Source organism: Asterias amurensis, chromosome 3, assembly GCF_032118995.1.
Source record: "Asterias amurensis chromosome 3, ASM3211899v1".
Taxonomy (NCBI): domain Eukaryota; kingdom Metazoa; phylum Echinodermata; class Asteroidea; order Forcipulatida; family Asteriidae; genus Asterias; species Asterias amurensis.
The window spans coordinates 24,234,129-24,258,949 of NC_092650.1; the positions used below are offsets into that span (position 1 = coordinate 24,234,129).

The window sequence follows — 24,821 nt, forward strand, 5'->3', positions numbered from 1 at the left end:
AAAGCAACAAGCATTGAATCATAGGGCAGTCCTCACATTCTTAGCAACATCCATAGCCGCAGCCAACAAGCTTCGAAGCATAGGGCAGCCCTCATTAACAACCAAGGCGACAACTGTAGCCATAGCCAACCAGCATTGAAGCAAAGGCTACTCTCAGCAACATCCTTAGCAACAGCCATAGCCACAGCCAACAAGCATTGAAGCAAATACCGCCCTCAACATCCTTAGCAACAGTCTAACATACAGCCAATGAGCATTAAAGTGCTTGGAAAATGAGAAGTTTCCATTCAATCCACTTTCAAAATCTAGTTGCTGATGTAGCAAACACAACACACAAGTATACAAAGTTAATTTTTTGCCCTCAGCAACATCTTTAGCAACAAGCCGCAGCCAAAAAGCAGTGAAGCAAAGAGCGCCCTTAGCGACAGCCATAGCCAAAGACATGGTCTCAGTTCAGACATGGTCTCTTAATGAAGAGGTGTTGTCATTTCCAGAATAGAACTGAAAATAATCCTCATTTTTATATTTTTATATATAAACTAACCATAACACTGACTAAATCTGAAGTACAAGTTAAAAAAAAGGTATACTTATATATAGAACCAACAATATCCCAAATTATTTTCTTAAAACTATTTCTAGGCCATGGCAGGCAACATAACTCTAGAGGGAAACAATGGGGTAAATTTAGAATCTAAAGAATGTGACCAGAAAGCGAAGTAAAGAGTAAATTGATCTTTTAGCTAAGTTTTATATAGTTGACCATATTTGAGGTCTGTTCTATATTTGTACGGAACTGTGTGTAAAATAAGTGGTTATGATAATTTGTTTTGTTAAGTAGAATTGGAAACTTTGCATGGTGATTGGTGAAGATACAACTGAGCAAGGTTTGTTAAGACATTGTGTATATTCAAATCTCTTTTATGAACTGTGGTGTTTTTGAGAAGAACCTGTAGGCAGCATACATCGACAGAGTGGGCGAAGGGACTGCAAGATGCATAGTCAATTCTGTCAAATCATTCATTTGTTCCATGAAATATTAAATTCTTTTAATTTTTATATTTATGAAGAGCAGGCCTTGAATAGAGGGACTTGATATAGGCTAGGTACATGGTCCCCTACAGTCTTTTAGCATGAGAGGCTTTTTCTCCCCCCCCCCAAAAAAAAAAGCGGTTGACACTCACTGTTCTCTATATGGTATCACTACCTGACATGTCCTGGCATGGTAGAATGTAGAAACACTTCAATTTCAAGATATTTGTTTAAAAAAATCCTGCCAAAGCATCAACTTTTTTTTCAAAAGACTGATAAAAGCAAAATTGTGACAAAAATGTCTGGAAAGAATTTGTCTTATTTGATACTTCCCCTTTTGAAGAGAAAACAGAGTTCAAACCAGAGTTAGATAATTGTTCAGAAGTTAAAAACTTTGTTTCTCAGTTGGGAAGGTCCTTATTCTTCACTGGAGAAACCTAAAAACTGTTAGTATAAATTTATGATCTATAAAGTAAAGTGGGTGGAGTGAACTGGGCCTAAATGGATTAAAATAACCACATACATCGGTCAAACTAATACACAAATACTAACATACAGAATTTAGGACAGGTCTTTGGATGAGCCAAGTCCCTTCCTCTTCAAGTTCCCTTGGACGTGCCCCTGGCCTCCCCTAGCAAAGCCCCCCACCATCCCGACCTCCCTTGTGCCAACATCTTTATCTACACAAGAAGTCCAGAGTAAACTTAAGACACTTGACCAGCCTTTCATCAACAGTCTCAACTTGACCAAGTGCTACTGGAACCCTGCCAGCCACAGTCCCATGTTTGCTCATCACTTCTCAGGTAATATTTCTTCCTCTTCATTCTGGAGATTGCTGTCTTTTCTTCAGACTTGATGAGGTGTGTTTGGCACAAGAAAAAGAGGGGGGGGGGGGGGGTATTTCTTTAATGAAGGCTTGAGGCTTGAGGCGAGAGAGGGTATAGAGGGAGTTGAGAATTGTGAAAGAAGATGAGCTTGGAGTCTTAGGACCTTAGAAAGCCGCAAGCGAGAAGGAGCCAAGGAGGAGCTCTGTGGGATGTGGGGAGATGCAGGCCCTCCAAGACAATGTATACTCCGGGCAAACTGCAAGGAATGCACTGTTTCTAACATTCAACAAGTATAAAGAATCAGCCTATGAAACCTTAAAGGCACAGTTATAGATTGGTTGTTGTTAACGTAATCACGATGTATAGACAAAATTACAGTGAAAGATACAGTAAAAGCCACCTATGAAAGTTAAAGTGAAAAAAAAACTGTCACTGTGTTTTCACAAAAGCAATGAAGCTATCTATGTTTAGCAATGTGACAGTGTGTACCAACCGCATCTCTGGTCAAAGCATTCGGGAACGGACACCAACCCTTAGAAATCTGATGAAACCGTTTATTTCTCAGACTCAAATGATTCGAATAAAAAAAATTCAAAACCAAATAATTTCGAAGGGAATCCTTTCTCAAAATAGTTATATATACAATCAACAGTTTTAATTCTTCTCACAAAGTATTATTTTTATGGTGATTTTTAAGTTGTTTCCAACATTTTTGCTGCATCTTAGAAACCGCATTTTCATTCCTTCGTACTCATTTATGAAAAACCAAAATAGTTGAAACATTTGACTTTCAACAAAAAGAAGGGAAATTAATACAGAAACGTTATGAAAATTCACCCTCAGAAGATTTAGTGGCCCGCTCTCAAAGGAGCCGATTGTGCAACAATCATTTCAATCAGTAAGCCCTAACTAATTTCAAGAATTTTTAAATCCTATTTTAATGAATAATGATTACATGAATATGTTGTTGGCTCATTCCTCAATTCGGGAATAGAGACTTATTGGTTTATGTAACTCAATCACGGCTCGAACAAATAGAAACGACACTGAAGGCAGGGGTGTACTTTTGGTTATTACTCCACAAGTTAATGGCCATAAAAAAACTTACTTGGTAAAGAGCATTGAAGAGCTGTTGATATAATAAAACACTCTTAGAAGGGATCCCCTTTGAGAAAGATGAGGATGTTCACCCCTTCTGTCTTTTGTTTTTATTATATGCAACTTTGCCCAAATCAAAACCCAAAAGCCACTCATGGTAAGGGGGTACATAAAGTCAAATGCTGAAGATGAAAATAACTCAAGAGAGCTGCCTAAGAATTGGTATTCCTCTTGAAACAGTCCAGAATGTAGGATGGATAAAAACATGCACCAGGCAAGGAGTTTCAAAAGGATGCAGTAAATGGAATAATAGTTCTAATGCGGCAACTATAACATCTATTAATAGGGTTTTTCTTCTTTTCTAAATCGGTCTCTTGTTTGTGTCACTCTCTTTCTGTCTGTGTGTTTTATTAATGCATTTTAATGTATTTTATAAAGTATGGTTAGTATAGTTAATAGATATTAATAGACACTATGTATATTATAAAATTCTCATTGGGGATAAAGAATATTAGTTGTGGAAACAAAATTCCCCCAATACAGGCATATTAATTGGGTGGGATTCGAACTCAAGACCTTAACTACGATGTTTCTGCTTCCAACGGACAGGTATCATAATATTGCAATAAGATTAACAATCATCATGTTTGATTATGAAGACCGGATCATACTTCATACCAAACTGAATGCAAAACAAAATGTCTATGGCTCTTTTCGAATCCACGGCTTTGGCTTTGGATCTGGCTTCACGCTCGTTCTCTCGTCTGAAGCCCTGAGTGCGTACGCAAAGCACGCACAATTGTCAAACCAATCGATAGGCCAAGCTAGTCTGAGCCTAATTTGGAGCCGAAGCCGTGGATTCGAAAAGGGCCTATGATGCAAACAATCACTACATGCTGATTTCCCCATCGGGACGCAATGAAACATGCTTCCATTTCTCCAATTCATTTTACCTATATGACAATATGGACTGAGTGTACAGGTATATGTGCCATGTGCCCTATGTACAGTAGCAAGTTATTAATACTGATCTTATTGTACCAAAAGAGAGTACTGACTATTTTTCAAACTTCTAGTTTTTGGTAAGTTTTATAGTCTTATCAACTGAATAGTTTAGACAGAGGACAACGGATGTCTAGATGTGTTAAGTTCACCTTTTTATCACTTTTACATTTACTATTTTGACCATATTTTAGCACTCTGTATATACACTATGTATTGCAACATTCATTGAACATACACGTATCTATCTATCTATCTATCTAGACCATGAGAGAGTTATATTCCAGGATTGTTTTCCCCCTTTTTTTTTGGTTACAAAATGTCTGGACTCTTTCTTTAATTCTCATTTTTATGGGTCAGGTGGGTAAGTAGTCTATTCAGATGGACCAGAAAGATGTGACTCGAATGATCTGAAACAGAATTAACAAGGTTACAGATTCCAAGTGGGTCCCTAATAGTAGTTTAACATCCCAGTCTGTGTAAGGGGGGGGGGGACACCCGGACCTAAAACTGTATACATTATTGGGGCCTGGCCCTATGGAACATTACCAGGCAGACAAAACAATAAAAAGAGAGAAACTGTGGGCTAATTAGGAGGCTGGGTTGACCTCGGTAGGGCAAAGATCAAAGGATAAGGGCTCTTGTGTGGGACTGGCACTGATTGCCAATCAAATAGCTGTGCAGACAAGCTGTAAACAGCCTTTGTCTGGCAGCTCCCATTAAGGCACAATGACTTCCACATCTGTTATGTGTGTATAATAACCAGTGCTCCAATCAGTGTTATGTACTAACTGTTAAAAGAAGAAAGGGAAGGAAAAAAAAACCTCAACAGGATTCCTTTTTGTTTTGTGCCCACTGGGCAAGGCCATCCTAAACATTATATGAAATAAAATATAAAAAAAAAGCTGGTGGGAAAGAAAAGAAAACAGTGGAAGGTTTTCCTGGGAGAGCGATGCCATTATCCTAAACATGGTGATTAACACTACGGGGGAGTGGCGTTAAGAATTGTCTAGTTAAAACACCAGCGAAGGATACTTCGTTTGTGAGATTTCTTGTGGGATTACTACAATTACATATTGTGTGTTTCTTTAGACAGCGATCATGACATGGCAAACCTGTATCGGTTGATAACACTGTAGCATAGACTCCTAAGGGAGTTTGAACAGTGAAAGATGTTTTTTGTAGAGCGGAACTTGAGTAATTTTAGCTCTGGAGTTTAACTATTAAGTTTCACTTTGCGGAAAGGGGGAGGGGTAGAGAGAATTTAAATATGGAACTAATATTTCCACAGGAATTCAGTTTGTTTTTAATAATTCCCATTAAGTACAGACTGGAGGGGGCGGAGGTTGAGCAAATAGGAGGGAAGTGTGGTTTAATGGTGACATGTTTTAAAGATGTTCAAACAGAGTGGAAATATAGTGGAAAGAGGAAGACCAGTAATTGTTTCTCTAAATTTCTTAATTGTCTTAAAAAAAGAAAATCTTGGCACATCCTCTCTCAAATGTTTTACACAAAAACGATATTTCAAAATTAAACATACATGTAATTTTGTCTCTGTTTCCTCTAACTCTTTGAAATGGCATTCCTTTTTCCATGATTATTGTATGAATATTAGGGGTTCTTATAAGTGGAGAAAGTTCTCTGGTTAGCTTGCTGTAAGTCTTGCATGTTTCTAGTGTTACTCTAGAGGGCGCTGTAACCACATGACAGGTTGAAAGTCCCTTCTGTGTGGGCGTGGCAAGAGAGAGTGACAGCAGGGGTCTGTTATTTTTTAGATGAATTACACTAAATTACTATTGATAGTACATTATCAAACTGTATCCATGTAATGTTGATGAAGCTTTTCAAACAGCAACTTGAGAAGTGTTTGGGTGCTAAGTAAAGTTTTGAGCATGGATCATTGTTTGACATTTTGTGGAAACTGTAAAATAGATAGTTAATTAACCAATTTAAAGGCCAGTGCCTAAAACCTCCAAAATGCATAAGACTCAATTGGAGATGAGTTACTAACAGTAACTTGTATTGTTACTTGACACTTGAGTCTTATCTCTTTTGAAAATACCGGCAAACAATATGTTCTTAATTTGCTGAGTCTCTTGAATATTTTATATTTTCTGAGTTTTATTTCTTTTGGTTTTCATATAATGTATATTACTTTGCTTTTTAAAATAATAATAATGTGCCTATTGAATTTTTTGCCTGTCTTAGATATTTTTATTGTTAACTTGTTAGCACTATAATTCAGCCTGCCAGCTGCGACGAGCAGATTGTAATAAACCAGTAATAATAATTGAACCAAAATCTTCCCGTTTGCAGTACCTACTCCCTCAAAGTAATTCTCAACGATATAAGACAAGATGAATGCCATCTTAGACTACAGGACTTACAATCACCAGGTTGTGGGTTTGAACCCTACCAAGCTAACCGCTGATTTCACAATGACAAGAATAAGTATGGTTGTCTAGTTGCTCAATCAATCACAACTTTTTGGCTCTGTATCAAAAATCAGAGTATCATTCCAAAACCCAAGTCGTTATTGGATTTGCTTTACAGATATTTTAAGTCAATACTACCACCATGACCACCACAACTTATTGATTTCAAATAAAAAAGTCCTAATATTTGCTTTAATGATTGTTGACATCAGTACCACCACCACTACCACAATTATGAATAATCCCAACAACATCCCTAAACATTCCTGAGCAAGCAACCTCCCAGTGGCGCCACCCTCCATAATATATTACATACACATTACTTTTTAATGGCTTATAAAGGCTCACTGTCTAATCCTCTCACTTCATTCTCAATTGGCCAAGAGCCTAGACATAGAGTACCTTGCCCCCCCCCCCCACCCCCCCCCCCCCAAACATGCCCAATAGTTCACAGACCTCCATTAAAATAAAGAACGAGGAACAGACATTTTGTGGAGATTTATTGGTGAATCTTCAAGGCTACCTTAATAGCTTAAGCTGTGCTTCATTATAGAATCCATGTGTGACAATATGATGATCTTATAATGATGTTTCAGACACCTGAGAGGAGTTTTTTTTTTAATCACCCCTCTGACAAGCTTTTGAGCTAATTCCATGTGACCTTGCTTCCGCCTTGGTTAGCTTTGCTAATAAGACCATGGAGTTCCTTGATAAGACAGTGTTCAATCTTTTTATTTTCACAGCTCCGTGGTCCAATACTATGATTATAAGGTTATGGGTAGTTGAAGTTGGGTAAACATCTTCTTAAAGTTGATGAAATCGTCAGACTTGTTTCCAGGGCCCAATTTCATAGAGCTGATAAGCACCAACATTTGCTCAGCATGAAACTTCATAAAAACAGGATTATCGACTAAATTTCCATTTGTTGGATATTGCTGTTACTGGTATTCAGCTGTTGTTTGCTTATCCTGAAAATCACGTGGAAATTTGGCTTGTTATCCTGTTTTTATAAAGGAAGAAATTTCATGCTAAGCAAATGTTTGTGCTTAGCAGCTCTATGAAATCGGGCCCTGGCGTGTCCGAGAACTGAGAATTGAGCCTGACCACCAAAGTTCTAAGATTGACCTTACAATAATGAATCAACCTTCAACGCTAACCAAGCTGACACTAAGGTTATAAATCACAACGGCAACTCCTAGACAGCCTTCACAACAAACGAGTAGTCTTGCATGATTAAACTTGTGCTTCATAGATTTAGGCCAGTAATTTTTTTAAATTTTTTTTCCTTTCATTTTGTTCACGTCTAACAGTTTCATCATTTGCCATTTTGATGAAGCAATGATCATTCGTACAAGTTCTTCAGAATGAAGACAAAACGACCTAAGGAGTAAGGGACTCACCTACACGTACACAAGAAACTTGTCTTGCGATTAAACTTGGTGCTTCACGAAGTGAGGAGGCCACCAATGGAGTTTTCATTTTTCATATTTGAGATTGGAACCTTGCGAGTGCACGTCGAGCAGTTTCATCATTTGCCATTTTGATGAACCAATGATAAAGTCATACAAGTTCGTAATGAAGATGAAGACAAGACGGCCCTCAACCTTACCTAACCCTCTTCCCATTCCCTCCACTTCCTTCATCACCAATCTTAGAAGAAGAAAAATAATAATCTTATCCTAACATTTAGTTTTAGCAAGGGACTCACCTACAGGTATATATACAAGAAACTAGTCTTGTGATTAAACTTGGTGCTTCATGTAGTAAGGCCACCAACTCATTTTTTACCCATTTTTAGATTTGGAACCTTCAGAGTGCACGTCTAGTAGTTTCATCATGTGCCATTTAGATGAACCAATGATCAGTCAAACAAGTTTGTAAGACAAGATGGCCCTCACCCCCTCAACCTTAACCGAGCCTCTTCTCTTTCCCTCCCCTTCCCCTTTCAACAACCTTAGATGAAAAATCTCATCACATTTAGTTTTAGCAAGGGACTCAACTACACAAGAAACTAATCTTGCGATTAAACTTGGTGCTTAGTGCAGTAAGGCCACCTATTCATTTTTTTCAAATTTTTGAGTTTTAGAACCTTACGAGTGCATCTCTAGTAGTTTCATCATATGGCATTTTGATGAGCCAATGATAAGTCTTACAAGTTCGTAATGAAGACAAGACAGCCTTCAAGCTATTCCCGTCCCCCCCCCTTCCCTACTCAGTACTCACAAATCTGAGATTTTTTTCTAAATCTTATCCTGACACCAAGTTTCAGCAAGGGACCCATTTCTAAAGTGTCAATGCACTGCTGAAGAATAAGCATTCCCATCAAGGGAAATGAATGGGCAAAAGTAGTGGAAGGGAAAAAAAACTTAATGATGATTTCTCAGCTGAAATCTGTTTTAACGGAGCCCAATGAGCAAACACAGGGAGGGAAGGCGTCTCCGGCAGAAGGAGACAACAGAAGAGAGTTTATTGGTCCCGATGGTACCCCCCTTAGGTTCCTGAAAGAGAAAGCGTGCTTTGGTTCAGCTGTTTGGACGAGAGGCCCGATGGATTCAAAAGCACACAATGCATCATTATTGTTATCATTTGAGTCTCCCAGGATTCCTCCCTCGTTTTTAATGAATTGTCGAACGATAAAACTCAGATGAACCGGCGCGATTCAACTCTGGATTTTTTTTCCATTTTTTTTTCTACCGTCAATGACCTAGGGAACTAACAACTATTAAATGTCAAAGAGTAAAGGAAATTTCCCTAATTGGCAGAAAATAATTAAAAGTTGAGATAACGAGCAAAAAAGGTTAGATTGTTAAAGGTTTATTATTGTATAAACGCCACGTTGAGTACAATTGAAAAATGGAAACAGTTAAGTATTCTCAAAGGTATAAGCACACGTCTTTAAAAATACTACCCCAAGGACTTTATCACAATTTACAACAACAAAATATATGAAATGCCAACAAGTAAAGGTGAGCTTCTTAATTTGCGAAGAAAAATAATTACACTTCGGGAAAACAAGCACTGATGTTTCGGGTCATTAAATTTTTACTCAAAGACAGAACTATACAACTAGCAGTAATTGACCAACAATCATGCTTTACATCAGATGCAATTATTACGTGTATTAAATTGTCTGCCGCACCCTCTGGAAGTTACTGGTTCAGGCCTGTATGCTTCGTTTTTGAAGGGGCAAGGGCACCAAGGCATTTTCTTTTTGGCAAAGGGCACCCTATGAGGAAATTGTAAATTTTTACTGGAGCATTTCAAGGGCACCAAGGCAATGGCAAGGGGCAACGGAGGCAATCGCCTCCGTTGCCTCTGTGAAGTATCAGGCCTGCTGGTTTCGAACTGAAGTATCATCACCAGTCACTTCGGTGGCCTGGTGTTTAAGACATCTGTCCCACACTGTACTGGGTCTTGGGTTCGAATCCCAATCAAATAAAAGACTGGGAATTTGTTTTCCCTAGAAACTCTGCTAAGGTGGAAACCTCAGATCATTAGAGGAACGTTACAGAATTGGTAAGAAAACAAAATTGTGAAGATCACAGGTTTACATCAAACTTACACCGTCTAATGATGATGATAGAAGAAAACATCCCTCAAAATATTTCTGCCTGAAATTTCATATTAGATGAGAAATAAATAATTCAAATAAAGAGTTTATCGCTCAGTGAGCGTTTTATTCTATAAAAAAATTTGGCATCGATGTAATGCAAAATGTGTAATCAGGTTTTCAGTATTTTCTTGTGACCCAGATGGCCGATTGATCTCAAACTTCTACAGGTTTGTCAGTTTATGTATATGGTAGATTACATAAAGTGCTTACACTACTAGCAACTGTTTTGTTAGCAAAACCAATTCTGTAATTTCTCTTTAGCTATTTATAATAGGTCCTTTTGGTTGGTAAACACTTTACAACAGCTTATTCCATTTTCTCACATGTAAGTTCCATGATACTACTGTGTCTCAACTCCTAATAATAATTTTTTTTCTTAAACTACACTGATTAAACAAGATGGCTGACCATCCTCATAAAATCCAATGTTCTCCCTATACTGAGGGTAATTAAGACACAATCAACTCTGCATCTTGATGGAGAATGATAAATTTCCCCCCAGTGCTAAGAGCATTTCTGCTGAATGTTTCATCCCCCTATAGCTTTAGTATGATTAGTTGCCAGAGATAAATAATGCAATTAAGGTCCGTCCCAAATTACATTAAATTCTCTCCCTGGAAAAACATATGGTGGAACAATAAACAAATGTACTGGATGGAATTTATAGAGTCGGGTGAATTACATTAAAACATTAGCTTCTATTTGCTTGTATCAGAAGGCAAATTGTCAGCATCAGATTGTAGACGATCGGCATCTCCGAGAAAACATAAGTGGGGTTTTGTTAATATTTTGTGTGTTTTTTAACATCTCTGGACTCCAATGTGATAACTATTTTACAAAGCTTATGATGACATTATAATTTGGGACTCAACTGTGACTTGAAAAAGTCCAGCAATTAAAATAACAAAAAAAACCAGCACATTTAATTTGGCAAAACATGTCTGCAACTAACTAAGGGCGCTTCTTGAAAGTCAGACTCTTTCTAGGGGCGTATTAACGTTCTTAGAAACATATGATTGTAATTCATTAGAATGCCAGCCGTCGATTTCACAAATCTCTTCCTAACTTGAGACTAATCTTAGGACTTAGGACGAGTCCCAACCCTGCACTGTAGCATGCAGACCTTAAGATTAATCCTAAGTTAGGACGAGTTACACGTCCTAACTCGAGATAAGACGAGTCCTAACTCTTTGTGAAATCGACTGCCGACTGTTCAACTGGACTGCAACATTGTTATGAACTATGGGAACAATATTAAAGAAGAGAATTTATGCATAAGAGTAAAGTGTTTTATTTTATGGAAATTTTAATAAGCCTTTTTGAGATATGGCGGAATGACACAATGCTACACATCTAAAAGGCTTATAGCAGTTGCCGTATCACATTAAAGATTCCACATTTATTCCTTTTTGGCCAACAATATTCTGTGTATGCAAAAGTTGTATCATAAACTTGGATGTGAACCCCTGGCTACATGGCTGCCAGGGGTCCACATTTTGTGACATTGTTTTACTCATTTCTCAAAAACTACAGCACCTCAGTAACATTTTAAGGAAGCTCTCTACCATCATTATCTTAAAACTGTGTGAGTTTAATGTAAATCTGTGGGTAGTGTGTTATACAAAGAGTACCCAAACCCTTTAGTATCTCACTCTAGGCAATTTTTCAACCCCAAAATCTTTTAAAACTATTTGCAGTGACAACTTGTGACTATACCATTCTTTTAAGCTATGATAATTTGTTCGGAAAAGAACTGGTTAGATTACAATTTTTATTTAGCAAGTTAAACAAAAAGCTTTAAATTATACTGCCATGAATTAATCACTACATATTATAAGCATCCTTTATCAATACCAGTACAATATTTATTTCAAATTAGTTCTGGCTTACATTTTCATTAATTCATAATTATATTCTTTAAATTATTCCAATCAAGCTCATAAATGACAAGTATGTCCTTTCTATATAGGATTATAGAAATTGCTACAATTAGTTATTTCATCAACTTTCTCCCTCCAAGTGATTTACTATAGGATCCTTCCAAATCTCCAACAAAATCCAGCACCATATGGGTTGGCACTGTCAGTATTCCTGATCCCATGTGAAGCATGATCAAGATTAATTCTTGGCAGCATATTTAATTGCTTTTTTTTGTTGTTTAACTTACTAAATTAACTTTTAATGCATGCCTAACTAGTAACTAGCGAGTCCCAAACAGAAAAAGGAAAAAACTGGACAGAGCATTTTGGTTGGGTTTGTACATAAAACTAAGGGGCGACAGTGAGGGCTATGAAACAAGGATATGAATATATATAAAAAAAAACTTTCATACCAGAGCAACTTACCAAGGGCTTCTTGCTTGAAGGAACACGTTGCCTTGGATCGGTCGAGTTGGTGTTTGAAAAGCGATTGTAACCGTTTTTTATAAAACGCACATGGTTAGAAAGATGTTTTAAAAGTAGAATATAATGATCCACACAAATATGCCTCCAAATAGCGTGGTTTTCTTTTACTTTGCGAACTAACACGGTCGGCCATTTATGGGGAGTCAAAAATTTGACTCCCATAAATGGCCGACCGTGTTAGTCGACGAGGTAAAAGGAAAACCAGGCAATTTCGAGTGATACTTGTGTGGATAATTATATTCTACTTTTAAAATATCTTTCTAATCATGCATTTTATAACAAACGGTTACAAATGCTTTTCAAAGACCAACTCGACCGATCCGATTCAAGGCAACGTGTTCCTTTAATTTTATCATGTTGGAAAATTGTACAAAAAGTTCCTTGTGTGACACAAAACTAACTGTTCTCTTGCAAAATCTTGTCGAACATTGCTACATTTTACAACCATGCAAAAATTAGACAAAGGCACCTCAGTTAAATTGCTGTCGGGTGAATAGCACTTTCAGAAGGACAGGGTAACACATGAGGACCTAAGAAAGAAACCAAGAGTACAGGATATTATCAAGACCTTTACATCAAAGACGAGGAGATGGACAGGTCACCGAGCATGGTGGACATGGAAGAACCCCAATTGGATTTGAAGAAACTGGACAAGAAAGAGAGGGAGACATGAACTGGAAGATGGAGAGATAAACTAAGAATATACGCTGTACATGGGTATATATTGAAGGCAAATAACAGCTCAGGATCAAGAGAAATGGAGAATTGGTGAAGAGGCTTTTCTCCAGCAGTGGAGTGAAATAAGCTAGACGAAGACGACAACATTTGAAACATATTCTGCATTTAAAGCCAATGATTATACACTTTCGGTACAGAAAAAAAAATAAAAGTTCACAGATTTACAAATAATTTACAGGGTTTACAGAAGGTAATGGTGAATGACTTATCTTGAAATATTATTCCATGAAATGCTTTACTTTTTGAGAAAACATCAAAACAATATTAATTATCGACAGCGAGAATTACAGATTTATCTTAAACACATGTCATGACACGGCGAAACGTGGGGAAACAAGGGTGGGTTTTCCCGTTATTTTCTCCCGACTTTGATGACCGATTGAGCCTGAATTGTCACAGGTTTGTTATTTCATATATAAGTTGTGGGCCTTGGACAGTACTGTTTACCGAAAGGGTCCAATGGCTTTAAAGACACCTTTCGCAGAGCAATTCACTTCTGTTTTGCAAATGGTTATTAAGTCATAGATTTGTTCACTCTTCTTCATACAATAAAAAAGTATTGGTTTTAAATTTTATCTCCAAAGCGTATGTGGCACAACAAGGATGAATAGAAAATAACTGCGCAACCAAGAAGTGGATCGAATAATCAGAAGAGGGTAATGAACCACAGAGTCGACACTTTATACAAAGAAACAAATTCACAGACCTAAGACCACAGATCCAGACAACTTGTTCCACCCAGTTAGATTCTTATTTGAACAGGTAAAGCGTCCGAGCATTTGGATTTAATCTACTTAAACAAAATGGCAGAAACATGTATAACTAGGCCACACCACTCTAAGCTTCATCTAAACATGCAGAGGGATTGGCTGCCACTACAATAGGACATAACAGTCTTTGCCCATCGCATGTTTTGACAACAAGATGGAATATAAACACAAAATCGATATGGAATTAGGTTTCCATGCCAACCTGGTCGAAACACACACCGCAGAAAATTAAACCGCTATGTAAAATAATAGGCAGCCGGCACCATAACGCTGGGATTGCATGACATGGATTAATCAAGGTTTTATCATCACTGTACGAAAAAAAATGTAGTGGAGGAACAAAAACATCTCGAGTGAAAGGTCTTAGCAATGTGGGCAAATAATATTTTTTTTAAACGAGCCAAACAAAAGGACTTTAAGGTCATTCTTAAACCCCCCCCTACCAACCTACAATTTTTATTTAATATGGTCTGTGATTGTATTGTTTACAAAGAATGGTTCTTCATTTAATCATAACAGCGTGAAGCCGTAACCAAATTAAATAATTAGTATTTGTCATAAAAAAAAATCATGTTAACCTTATTTTAAATCCAAGTAAAATCATTTAAAATAAAGTGTCCCCCCCCCCACCTCCCATAAGAGCGATGACTAAACTTTTTGTTTCAACCAAATCAACTTGAAGGGTTAGCTATTTTTTGCTTGCCATTTCACAAATTTGCTTACTGCAACAAAATGTCGCAAGGTAGTAACAGGTTACCAACCTCAATTTAATGCAAGTACAGTAACTGTTTATCCCTGGTTCCCTGCCACTCAGTGCTTAGCAAATTAATTAATCTAATAAGTAAACTTTACCACTTGAAAAAAAATGCCAATTGTGTTCCAAAAACGGACGAAACGCTTAACTGAAAAAGGTCAAAGTTGAGATAATGTCCAGCTCAGTTTTTTAAATGATGTTAGCAAAGAATGTTACTCTTTTTAATCCTTATTCTACAGTGAAGAAGGAGAACAATGTCAGAAAAGTTATTTTGGCAAGTACGTCTGTCAATTTCTTGGTTTCGTTTTTCATAGTTCATAGATGAAGATTCAACATTGTCAGATCAAACAAAATAAATTTGAGAAAAATTGCGAAGACTGCGAAAATGATTTTTCTTTAACTATCTCTGAATAGTTTCACGTCATATGGCAATCAAACAAATCACTGTAATGGGCACCTTCAATCATCCACATTAACTTCACATTGCAATGTTACACATTATACTTTTCAAAAATTTACCCAGTTTCCCTTGTGGTTTATATTGACATCTGAAACATCCCCTCGCATCCCCTTTTAAAGGTGATCCCCTCGCTGCCGCTTCCCAGGTTGTATCGTAATTTGGGTGTGATCCCTGGCTACACGGCAGTTAACAGTTGTATGGCTTCTGACTGGCACCCCCGAACAAAATAATTGACAAAATAGGGACACCGCCAATATAGGGCTAGATAGCTCAGTTGGCAGAGCGCCGGCATGGTAATCCGGAGGTCGTTGGTTCGAATTCCACTCTAGTCAATTCTTTGTTCAACCCCAAAAATCATTTCAAAAATTTACCCAGTCAGTTTCCCTTGTGGTTTATATTGACATTTTACTTTTGTGAAGATGTTTTGCCATCTTAAAATACATTGGTTTCTTTGAATGAGAATCATCAAAATAAAAACTTACAAGTGCGCAGCTTTAGTTCCAGTGAGCTTACACAACCTTGCCTTCCGAAAGTGTTTAGTCTTTCTACGTGCGTTTATTTCTTTAGTGTGCGACTTTTATTGTCATCAGTCACTGGTTATTAATTAAACGCTATTGACACAGTCCACATGTCCTGCTTTCTCAAAAGTAACACGTATGACGCACAGACTGAACCCAAATTTGACTTGTTTTGATGTATTGACAGTGGATCTTAAAATGAAGGAATCAAATATGGGGTGGAGCTCTTGCTGGATAGATACATGTAGGGGGGGCAACTTACCTGTTCTCGTTCGTTCAGCCATTCAGTTTCTGCATCCAATTTACTGGATATTAACTGCATAATCTAATAAAGACAAAGGGGATATATTCAATTATTTCGATAATCCAGTACAAATGAACATTCTCCTATTGCAAACAGGTGTTGCACTATATCAGAGGATAAAACCGTACATGGCAGCAGATTTCCTCTGTTTTCCAGAACTCAACATGCAAACTACTTATAGGTATAGATAAGTTGCAATAGACGCCATCTTAACGGGCAAATTGCATTTTGGCTTGCATGCGCGCCATGCGCCCAGTTTATTAACGCAGCCACGCTGTGTAATAACCAATCAGGCAACGAGTTGTGTGAAATGTGCGCGTGCTGCACGCCGTTCTCGCGCAAAACACATGGCTGTGTGTTCCAAATTGCCCGTAAAGATGGTAGATTTACATCATGTTGGAACTTTCTTTAGACATCAAGTTTCAGTTGAATACAGTGAATACTTGTTTAGAAAAAAAGGGAAAAAACGTCATGTGTTTTCAAGAAGGTTGCATCCTCTTTCCCATCGTAGGTCTGGCAAGCCACTGTCTTTTTGACAAATATTGTCATGGTTTTGTGCCTCCACCACCACTGTCTGAGCGAGTTCCTCCTATCAGTGTGCTCTAAAAGCAATAATTTCAAGTCAAATAAAAATTCTGAGCTCCATCCTAACAGTGATTTATATCAAAATGCTATGAACAATGTTTTAGGACAACATACAGCCCCGCCCTTCAACCCCAAACTTTTATCATGTTTTTTCGTCAGAGTTAAACAAAATCTTCAACCGAGTTTGAACAGCTTCGTTATTTCTCTAGCTCTTGCCATGAAAATTGAGCGGGGGCTCGTTATGAATCCCCTAAGCTCAAGATAAATCTTTCCCTGTGCCTAAGTCTCCACTTGGCTGCACAGTGGGGAATCCCTTCTCAAGGTTGCTGATTGCTGAAGGCCCTATTACAGCATACTTGCAAAGGTGATTAAAAAAACCATACAGCATTCTTCCTAATAACGTCGGTGATTACTGAACAAAAATAAATTGACAAAGCTTTAATTTCAACAAAACACTAAGATTGATCTTAAGATGAATTGTCACTGTTTCCATAGTGATTTGTTTTGTGACAACACACTCCGGTTAGCGATTAAGATTGATGCACAGCTTGAGATCTGTGCCTCATTTCACAGAGCTGTTTTAAAGACACTGGACACTATTGGTAATTGTCAAAGACCAGAGTTTCTCAATTGGTGTATATAAACATTACACAAAATAACAAACCTGTGAAAATTTGAACTCAATTGGTCGTCAAAGCCGTGAGATAATAATGGAAGAAGAAAAAAAAACGAAGTTGTGTGCATTCAGATGCTTGATTTTGGGACCTCGAAAATCTAATTCTGAGGTCTCTAAATCAAATTCAGATATTTAAGTTAAAATAACTTCTTTCTCAAAAACTACGTTACTTCACAGGGAAGCCGTTTCTCACAATGCATTTTACTACCAACAGCTCTCCATTGCTTGTTACCAAATAAGTTTTTATGCTAACAATTATTTTGAGTAATTACCAATAGTGTTCAGTGCCTTTAAAAGCTATAATAAATACTGCTAAACAAACTTCTACCCTCCAGCATAAACAAGGTGAAGCAATCAGAGATTTGTACATGTGCTCGTGATATTTTGGATGGTTCCCTTATTCTGCTTTTTGAGCTTCAGCCGCTCTATGAAATTGGGCTCAGAGCATTCTGGGAAATGGAGCCCAGTCTGAGAATCGTGCCTCGATTGACGTCACGAACAGCGCCCTCCCGGGTCGGAGCATATTCTTAAATTTGTAAATAAGATAAGAACTAATTTTTAGAACCTTAGTTAACTGTTTATTCACATTCCACTCATCAAACACATATATTAGTGACAAAAGCTTTATTTTGACAAAATACCACTTCCAGATGACTTTAAGCCCCACGCCTACACTGGCCCTTCACCCCCCCCCCCCCCCCCCCCACACACCCACCACCACCCACAAATGACTTGAATCACACCCCCAGTCTCATCCTCCAGTACAATTTTTGTAAAAAATAAAATACAAAGCAGCTGAAACAAAAACAAACAAAAACATTACATTATCGTTATTATTTTTATTTTTATTACGAACAAGAAAAAAAAAACAATTATGAGAACTTAGAAAGACCCCCACTGATATTTTAGCCAGGTGTACGTAGGCAGGAAATTAATAAGCCCATTTTGATCCTTCTTTCTCTACTTCTTTTTTCGAAGATTGTGACAAAGATTAAGCTGAATATCAATCACGTTTTTTTCAACACTTTGGGCATTCACTTTGTCTTAGTTGTCCACCTCTGTGAACCCCGGTTTGAATCCCGCTTCTGATCAAAGATCCCTACCTAATTCAAAGGTGTTTTTCCCCCTATCAGTTGGGGGCTTCCTCCTACATCTCAAACTTGTACATTTGTCATTGTCTTTAGGTATCTGCAGGCCTCTTGTTCACAGTGCCAGGTACATTTAAAAAGGCTCATTGGTTTCACAATACCAGGGAGATATTCAATAAAGTAACAACCACACTGGTTGGTTAAAAAGGCTCATTGGTTTCACAATACCAGGGAGATATTCAATAAAATAACAACCACACTGTTTGGTTAAAGGCAGTGGACACTATTGCTAATTACTCAAAATACTTATTAGCATAAAACCTTTCTTGGTGACAAGTAATGGGGAGAGGTTGGTGGTATAAAACATTGTGAGAAACAGCTCCCTCTGAAGTGCCATAGTTTTGGAGAAAGAAGTAATTTTCCACGAATTTGATTTCGAGACCTCAAGTTCTAAACGCACACAACTTCGTGTGCCAAGGTAATTTTTCTTTCATTATTATCTCGCAACTTCGATGACCGATTGAGCTCAAATTTTCACAGGTTTGTTATTTGATGCATATGTTGAGACACACCAAATGTAAAGGCTAGTCTTTGACAATTACCAATAGTGTCCACTGCCTTTAAAAAGGCTCATTGGTTTCACAATACCAGGGAGTTATTCAATGAAGTAACAATCACACTGTTTGGTTAAGTGTTTTTATCTTTCTCATTGGCCATGAATTTACAATAGAGGGCAGCAGACACTGCATATGGAAGATAATGAAGTGGCTGAGAATCCTCCATTGATACAAAATGTTTAGGTTTCTCAAAAGTCAATGTTGTAAAAAAAATTAAAGATACTTGTCAAATGAATAAGCAAACAAATCATCTTTATCAGAACCGTTTTATCTTTAAAATAAAATAAATTCAGTTACAACTGACAGACCTACCAAATCTCACGCATTAGGCGTGAGACTCACACATTTGGGCTCTGTCTCACGCTCACACTCACAGCAACCATTTTCTCACGCATTAAGGCCAGACCGGTGTGGTGAGCTTTGAAAAATCTCACGCATAGCTGGAGTCTGGACTTGGCATCTCTGCAATGAAATATCTAGTAAGGTCTGAAAAGCTCCAGTACACTAAAAAAATATTTTTTTGCTAAAATCAACACTTTGAGCTCGGTGAAAACTCTTTGTCAAGTAAAATTCAACTCATTAGAACAGAGTTCCAACATTTTAGTATGTCAGATGTAATTTTGACAATATATTATTTTAATATTAAATCAAAAACTCTTAAAGCTAAAGTTTTAACCCTTTATTAACCCCTTATTTCTGTGCAACCATTGAACAAGGACCAGGGCCAAATTTCATGGATCTGCTTACCGTAAGCACAGAATCGGCGCTTACGGAAGCAGGGAATTGAGTGCTTACGGCAAGCCTATTTCACGGGTTATTGGCGAAGTAGGGCTTCTGATCGTGCATACTCCACATTACTAGGCATTCTACGCTTACAAGGCTAGTGCAGAAATTCGGCGCTTGCATGTGAGCGGGGAATCGTGATCTTAAGCGCAGAATTCGGCGGTAAGCAGAGCCATGAAATTGGGCCCAGAATGGTACAACCATCACCAGGCAATCACTACCAGGCAATCACTAATGAATCGCTAATCTTGTTGATCAACACCACCCGCGCTGCTCAAATGTAAGATTCAAACTGCCTCTAGGTACCCGACAATCTCGGTAGTCTAGTTGGCGAGAAACTGTTCTAGCATTTGCAAAGGGCGTGGGTTTGAATCCCACCCAAGTAATACACCTGAGATTTGTTGACAGAGTTATGGAAAATACTGAGTATACAGTGCAAGCACACATCATACATGTATGGGTTAAACCACGGATGAAGGAAAGTATTCTTTATCCCGACGATACAAATTTCAATCTATTAACAAGATAAATTGTGTAAAGGGAGACTGCCATCAAAATAGTTCGAGAGCATAGTTGGAAGAGCACCGACACTGATTCGGGTCACAGTTTAAAATCCAGTTTGGGCCAATTTTTTGTTGTTTGATAAACTAATTGAAGTAAATTACAGTAATTTTCTCTGGTGGCCCATCACTTGATACTTGAAATTGACAGATAAATAAACAAAACAGGCTAGGTATATACTAACAATTCGAGGAGGGGGGGGCAATGTTAAGTTCCCTTTAATGTGAGTTTGTCTGCCTCTCCTTTTCGTTAGGGGGGGGGGGGGTGTACTGGGACTGAAGGAACATGAACATGAAGTCTGCCCATCAAAGGAAATGCAATACTATGACTGGTGTGTCAAATTCAGTGTACTGACAACCTCAAAATTAAAAGGATATTTCCTGTCAGTGAGTAAAGCCATATACTCTCTGGATTCTTGGGCCAGGGGGGGTTATCCACAAATATATCTGATTGCCGTAACTTGTTTGATGGCAGTCCTAATTTCATATGCCAGGCACGTTGTTATTAAGTTATGAATTAGGAAGCCCTGTTTTGGCAACGCATAAAAGACATCTTGCAGAGACGCCACAGTTCGGAAGTTCAAAAGCTAGAGAAAAAAATGTTTGTGGCACAAAAAAAAAATGTGTGTACCAATTTGTTGTCAATACTTGTGACAGGGTTAAGATAGGTACATTTACCCGCGGGAATGAGGGGGTGGGGTGGGGGGGGGGTTGATTCGAAACAAATAAAACATATTCCTCATTTGTTTGCAAATCTAACTAACAACAATTCTACAGAAATCTCTCTGAAGAAATTGTAAATAGTAATGGTTAAATTAAAAAGCACAATTTTAAACAAAAATGATTCAAGTTTTGAGAATGCTGCTTTGTTTTTCTGACTTTAATGATTGTACCTATAGCGTTGTTCAGGAGAGAAAACAACTTCCTCTGAATCATCTTGAAAACTTTCAAACCTAAAAGACTCTGGACACTATTGGTAATTGTAAAAGACAAGTCTTCTCACTTGGTGTATCTCAACATAATGCATAAAATAACAAACCTGTGAAAATTTGAGCTCAATTGGTCGTCGAAGTTGCGAGATAATAATGATAGAAAAAAAAACACCCTTGTCACACGAAGTTGTGTACTTTCAAATGCTTGATTTAAAGACCTCAAATTCTAAATCTGAGGTCTAGAAATCAGAGGCGGCCATTTCTCACAATGTTTTATACTATCAACCTCTCCCCATTACTCGTTACCAAGAAAGGTTTTATGCTAATAATTATTTTGAGTAAGTACCGATAGTGTCTTTTGCCTTTAAATATTTTATTTATCTGGTTTATTAAAAACATTCAAATCTCACAGAGCCAGGACCGAACTACATCTGAATTACCAAAACAAAGAACAGAAGTACACACACAAACAATTATAATTGTGCACTTTAACTTTTAAAAAAACGAAGGGATGAGGCTGTTTGTATATCTTTCGGTTTGCCAAAGAGGAAGGTAAGTTGCTGATTACAACGGTTCCCAACCAATAGAATTACGACAGAGCTTACAGGGTGCCGTAAGCACACAGTTCCCAAGTAAGAAGTGCCATCAAATTGGAACTTGATTGTCATAACAGACCTCAAGGGAACAATTTGGTGAGTCTGGACCAGAAACATATAAAAGCTCTGGTCATTGGTTAAGTGTATTTTTTTCTCTTTCGCAAACTTGATTGTCCTGCAGTGACGTAGCTGTTCTGACCTTACTGTAACTGAGAGTTGTGGGTTGGTTTAGGCTCAATTTCAAGCCAGCAGATTTTTACAACTGACAAACAGCAGGCCTTGAATGAACTCACAGCACCTACAGCAATAGCTGTGGTGCCCAGTGTCGTAGCCACGGTGGGCGATGCTGGGCGGGCCTGCCCAGGACTCACAATATTTTCCCAGCACTCTGAGAAAAATACATTATGCCGCCCAGCACAGATTTCAAATATTGTCCACTTTGTACTGGTCTGAGACACAGCTAATGATAAGGAGTGAGAAAGAACACAATCCAAAGGCCATTCAACTTATAGCACGGCCCCATAACACAAACAGTTTGAGAACTTGGGGTGGATTTCACAAAGAGTTAGGACTAGTCTTATCTTGAATTGGGAAGAGTTACTAGTCCTAACTTAGGACTAGCTGTACGTTTTTGATATCTCTTAGGACTAGTCCTAAGTTAGGACTAGTCCCAACTCTTAGTGAAATCGACCCCAGGCCCCACCTCAGCAATAATGGCCCCATAATTAAATATAAATAATTTTGTTGATCCCCTTGCCCTCGGTAGACTTCCAACAAAATTTGATTTATTGCCCACCACTAAAATTTGTCTAGCTACAACCCTGGACTGGTGCCCTGTGCTTTTCCTGTGGTGCCCTTTGCAAAGTTCCTAATACAAGTTTACATTTTCTTCATAGAAAAGCCCCTTATCACAGCAAAAATTGCGGTGCCCATTCCAGAATTAAATCTAAGGCCTGTAATTTACAGTCACAATAGAGTTCTTAAAAAGTGGACTAGGGTTGAAGGGTACCAATCCACTAATTTCAATAAAATAACAAGGTCTAAGTTCCTTTCTTTGAAATATAAAGGCTGTCATCTTAAGAACATTGGCTTTCAAGAGATGAACTACCTCATGAAATGTTTCTGAGTACAGAACGCTTTTTGTATAGCTTTACACAAATTTCTTTGGGTCAGGAATGTTTTTCTTCAGAAACTTGTTTCTGGTCAGCCTTTAAAAAGCTGGGTTTATATAACAAAATTAGATCAAACCTAACATGCTTCTTCATATACAGTGTTATTTCATTATCATCAAGAAGTTTTGATTTTCAAATCAAGACGTCTCACCGAATTCAACACTTTCCTCATTTCTTATCAGAATATTCTTCACAGGTTCATTTGATTTTGAACCATCGCAATCACCACAATTGACAACACTAGCACATGCAAAACTTTCTCCAGACACATAACCCACTCACCCACTGAGAACGTGATTATTAATTTCCCAGGAATACTGTTATTCTATATTAAATAACCAAATCAAACATTGGTTTACTGCTACAAATTGTAGACTCACAAGTGTCTAATTTAGTTTGAGAACATTATTTATGGTGCGACTGGCAAGCTCTAGGCTGTATGCTAAATGAAGATGGTTACAGCGCATCATATGTTCTGCACGAGATAATCTTTTCCTCCTTTAACTCCAAACATCAAGAAATAGTTCATCTGCATCTTAGACAAAAGTTGACCAGTGGTTCAATGCAATGACCCCAGCTCTTTTTGGTTGCTCAGAGAGACAGTGTATGCGGACACTTTAAATGAACCCAGCTAACCTGATTGTACCCAGCTAACCTGATTGTTTTGACAATTGTGTTTGAAATTGTTGTACCCTCATAGTATGGAATGTGTACTTTTAGGCCTAAAAGTTACACAGCACCAGTGCAGTCCCAAATCCAACCACTAATATAACTTGACTTTAAGTGGAGGATACTGGTCAAACAGGTTAAGGCAAAACTAAATGAGACACTCATATATATTTGGTTTGCAGTAACGCCATGAATGTATCTACTTGTCAGGTAACGCCTGCTTTATAGAACTGTCTTGCTCTAAATGAGATACCTATTTCATGTCCATATACAAAAAGTAACTCCCACAATTTATTTAATATTGTATAGTCTGAAATGACAGACAGGCCTAGAATTACACAGAGGTCAGCCATGGGTAAGGCCATGGCTTTTGTTGCCCCTCGTCTTGGCCTTCAACAGTCTTCCATACTTTAAGACTTTCCAATGAAAGTTCCTTTTTGCAAAATTAACAAAGCCTTGCCCTCTCAAAGATGAAACTCCAGAGGTGGATGTCACAAAGATTAAGACTAGTCTTGTCTTGAGTTAGGACGAGTTACCCGTCCTAACTTAGGATTAGCCTTAAGTTTTTGATATCTCCTAGGACTGGTCCTAACTTAGGACTAGTCCTAACTCTTTATGAAACCAACCTAAGGCCTTCACATTTGCCAAGATAGTATGATATTATGAAAGCCATGTATTCATTTGTTAATCCAGAAATTTACACCTCTTGCCTAAACCAGACATTACATTCTTGATTTCCAAACTCTTCTTCAAATCAGACCCTTTTCCCCCCTCGTTCTCCGCAGCTGCTGACATAATCCCATGTCCACAGAGTAATTACAACCAATCCGATTCAGGACATGAGCTTGACTGTGACTTCCGCTTCAAATGGACTCAAACAAAATGTGCGGAGAAAATGAGAGAAAAAAAAAGGGGGGGGGGGAGGTAGCTTGCTTGAATTCTTAATTCCAGTCCATTATTTCTACACCTTGCTCTGGTAATGGAAACATCATGAAGGCCCCATTAGACATTGCAATCACGCCTTCCAATGCAAGAGAAGCGCACTGTACACACATTGCAAAGTAGTCCAAGTAAATCGTGCCAGTTGCTTAATTAAATGCACCTCCATGCTCCAAGACCCAATTTCAAGACTTCTGCAGAAGAAACCGCTTAACCAGAAACATTTGCTTTAATCTTGGGGTTTTCTT

The 24,821-nt window shown here is 38.0% G+C and overlaps 1 protein-coding gene across 1 annotated transcript in view; it reads right to left on the bottom strand.

Moving 5' to 3' along the window:
• Positions 1-24,821, bottom strand: part of LOC139935248 (uncharacterized) — a 59,590-nt gene that overhangs the window by 15,632 nt on the left and 19,137 nt on the right. The window contains exon 3 of the mRNA XM_071929759.1: positions 15,915-15,977. Within this exon, the coding sequence (XP_071785860.1) occupies positions 15,915-15,977 (63 nt within the window). The remainder of the gene's footprint in view (positions 1-15,914; positions 15,978-24,821) is intronic.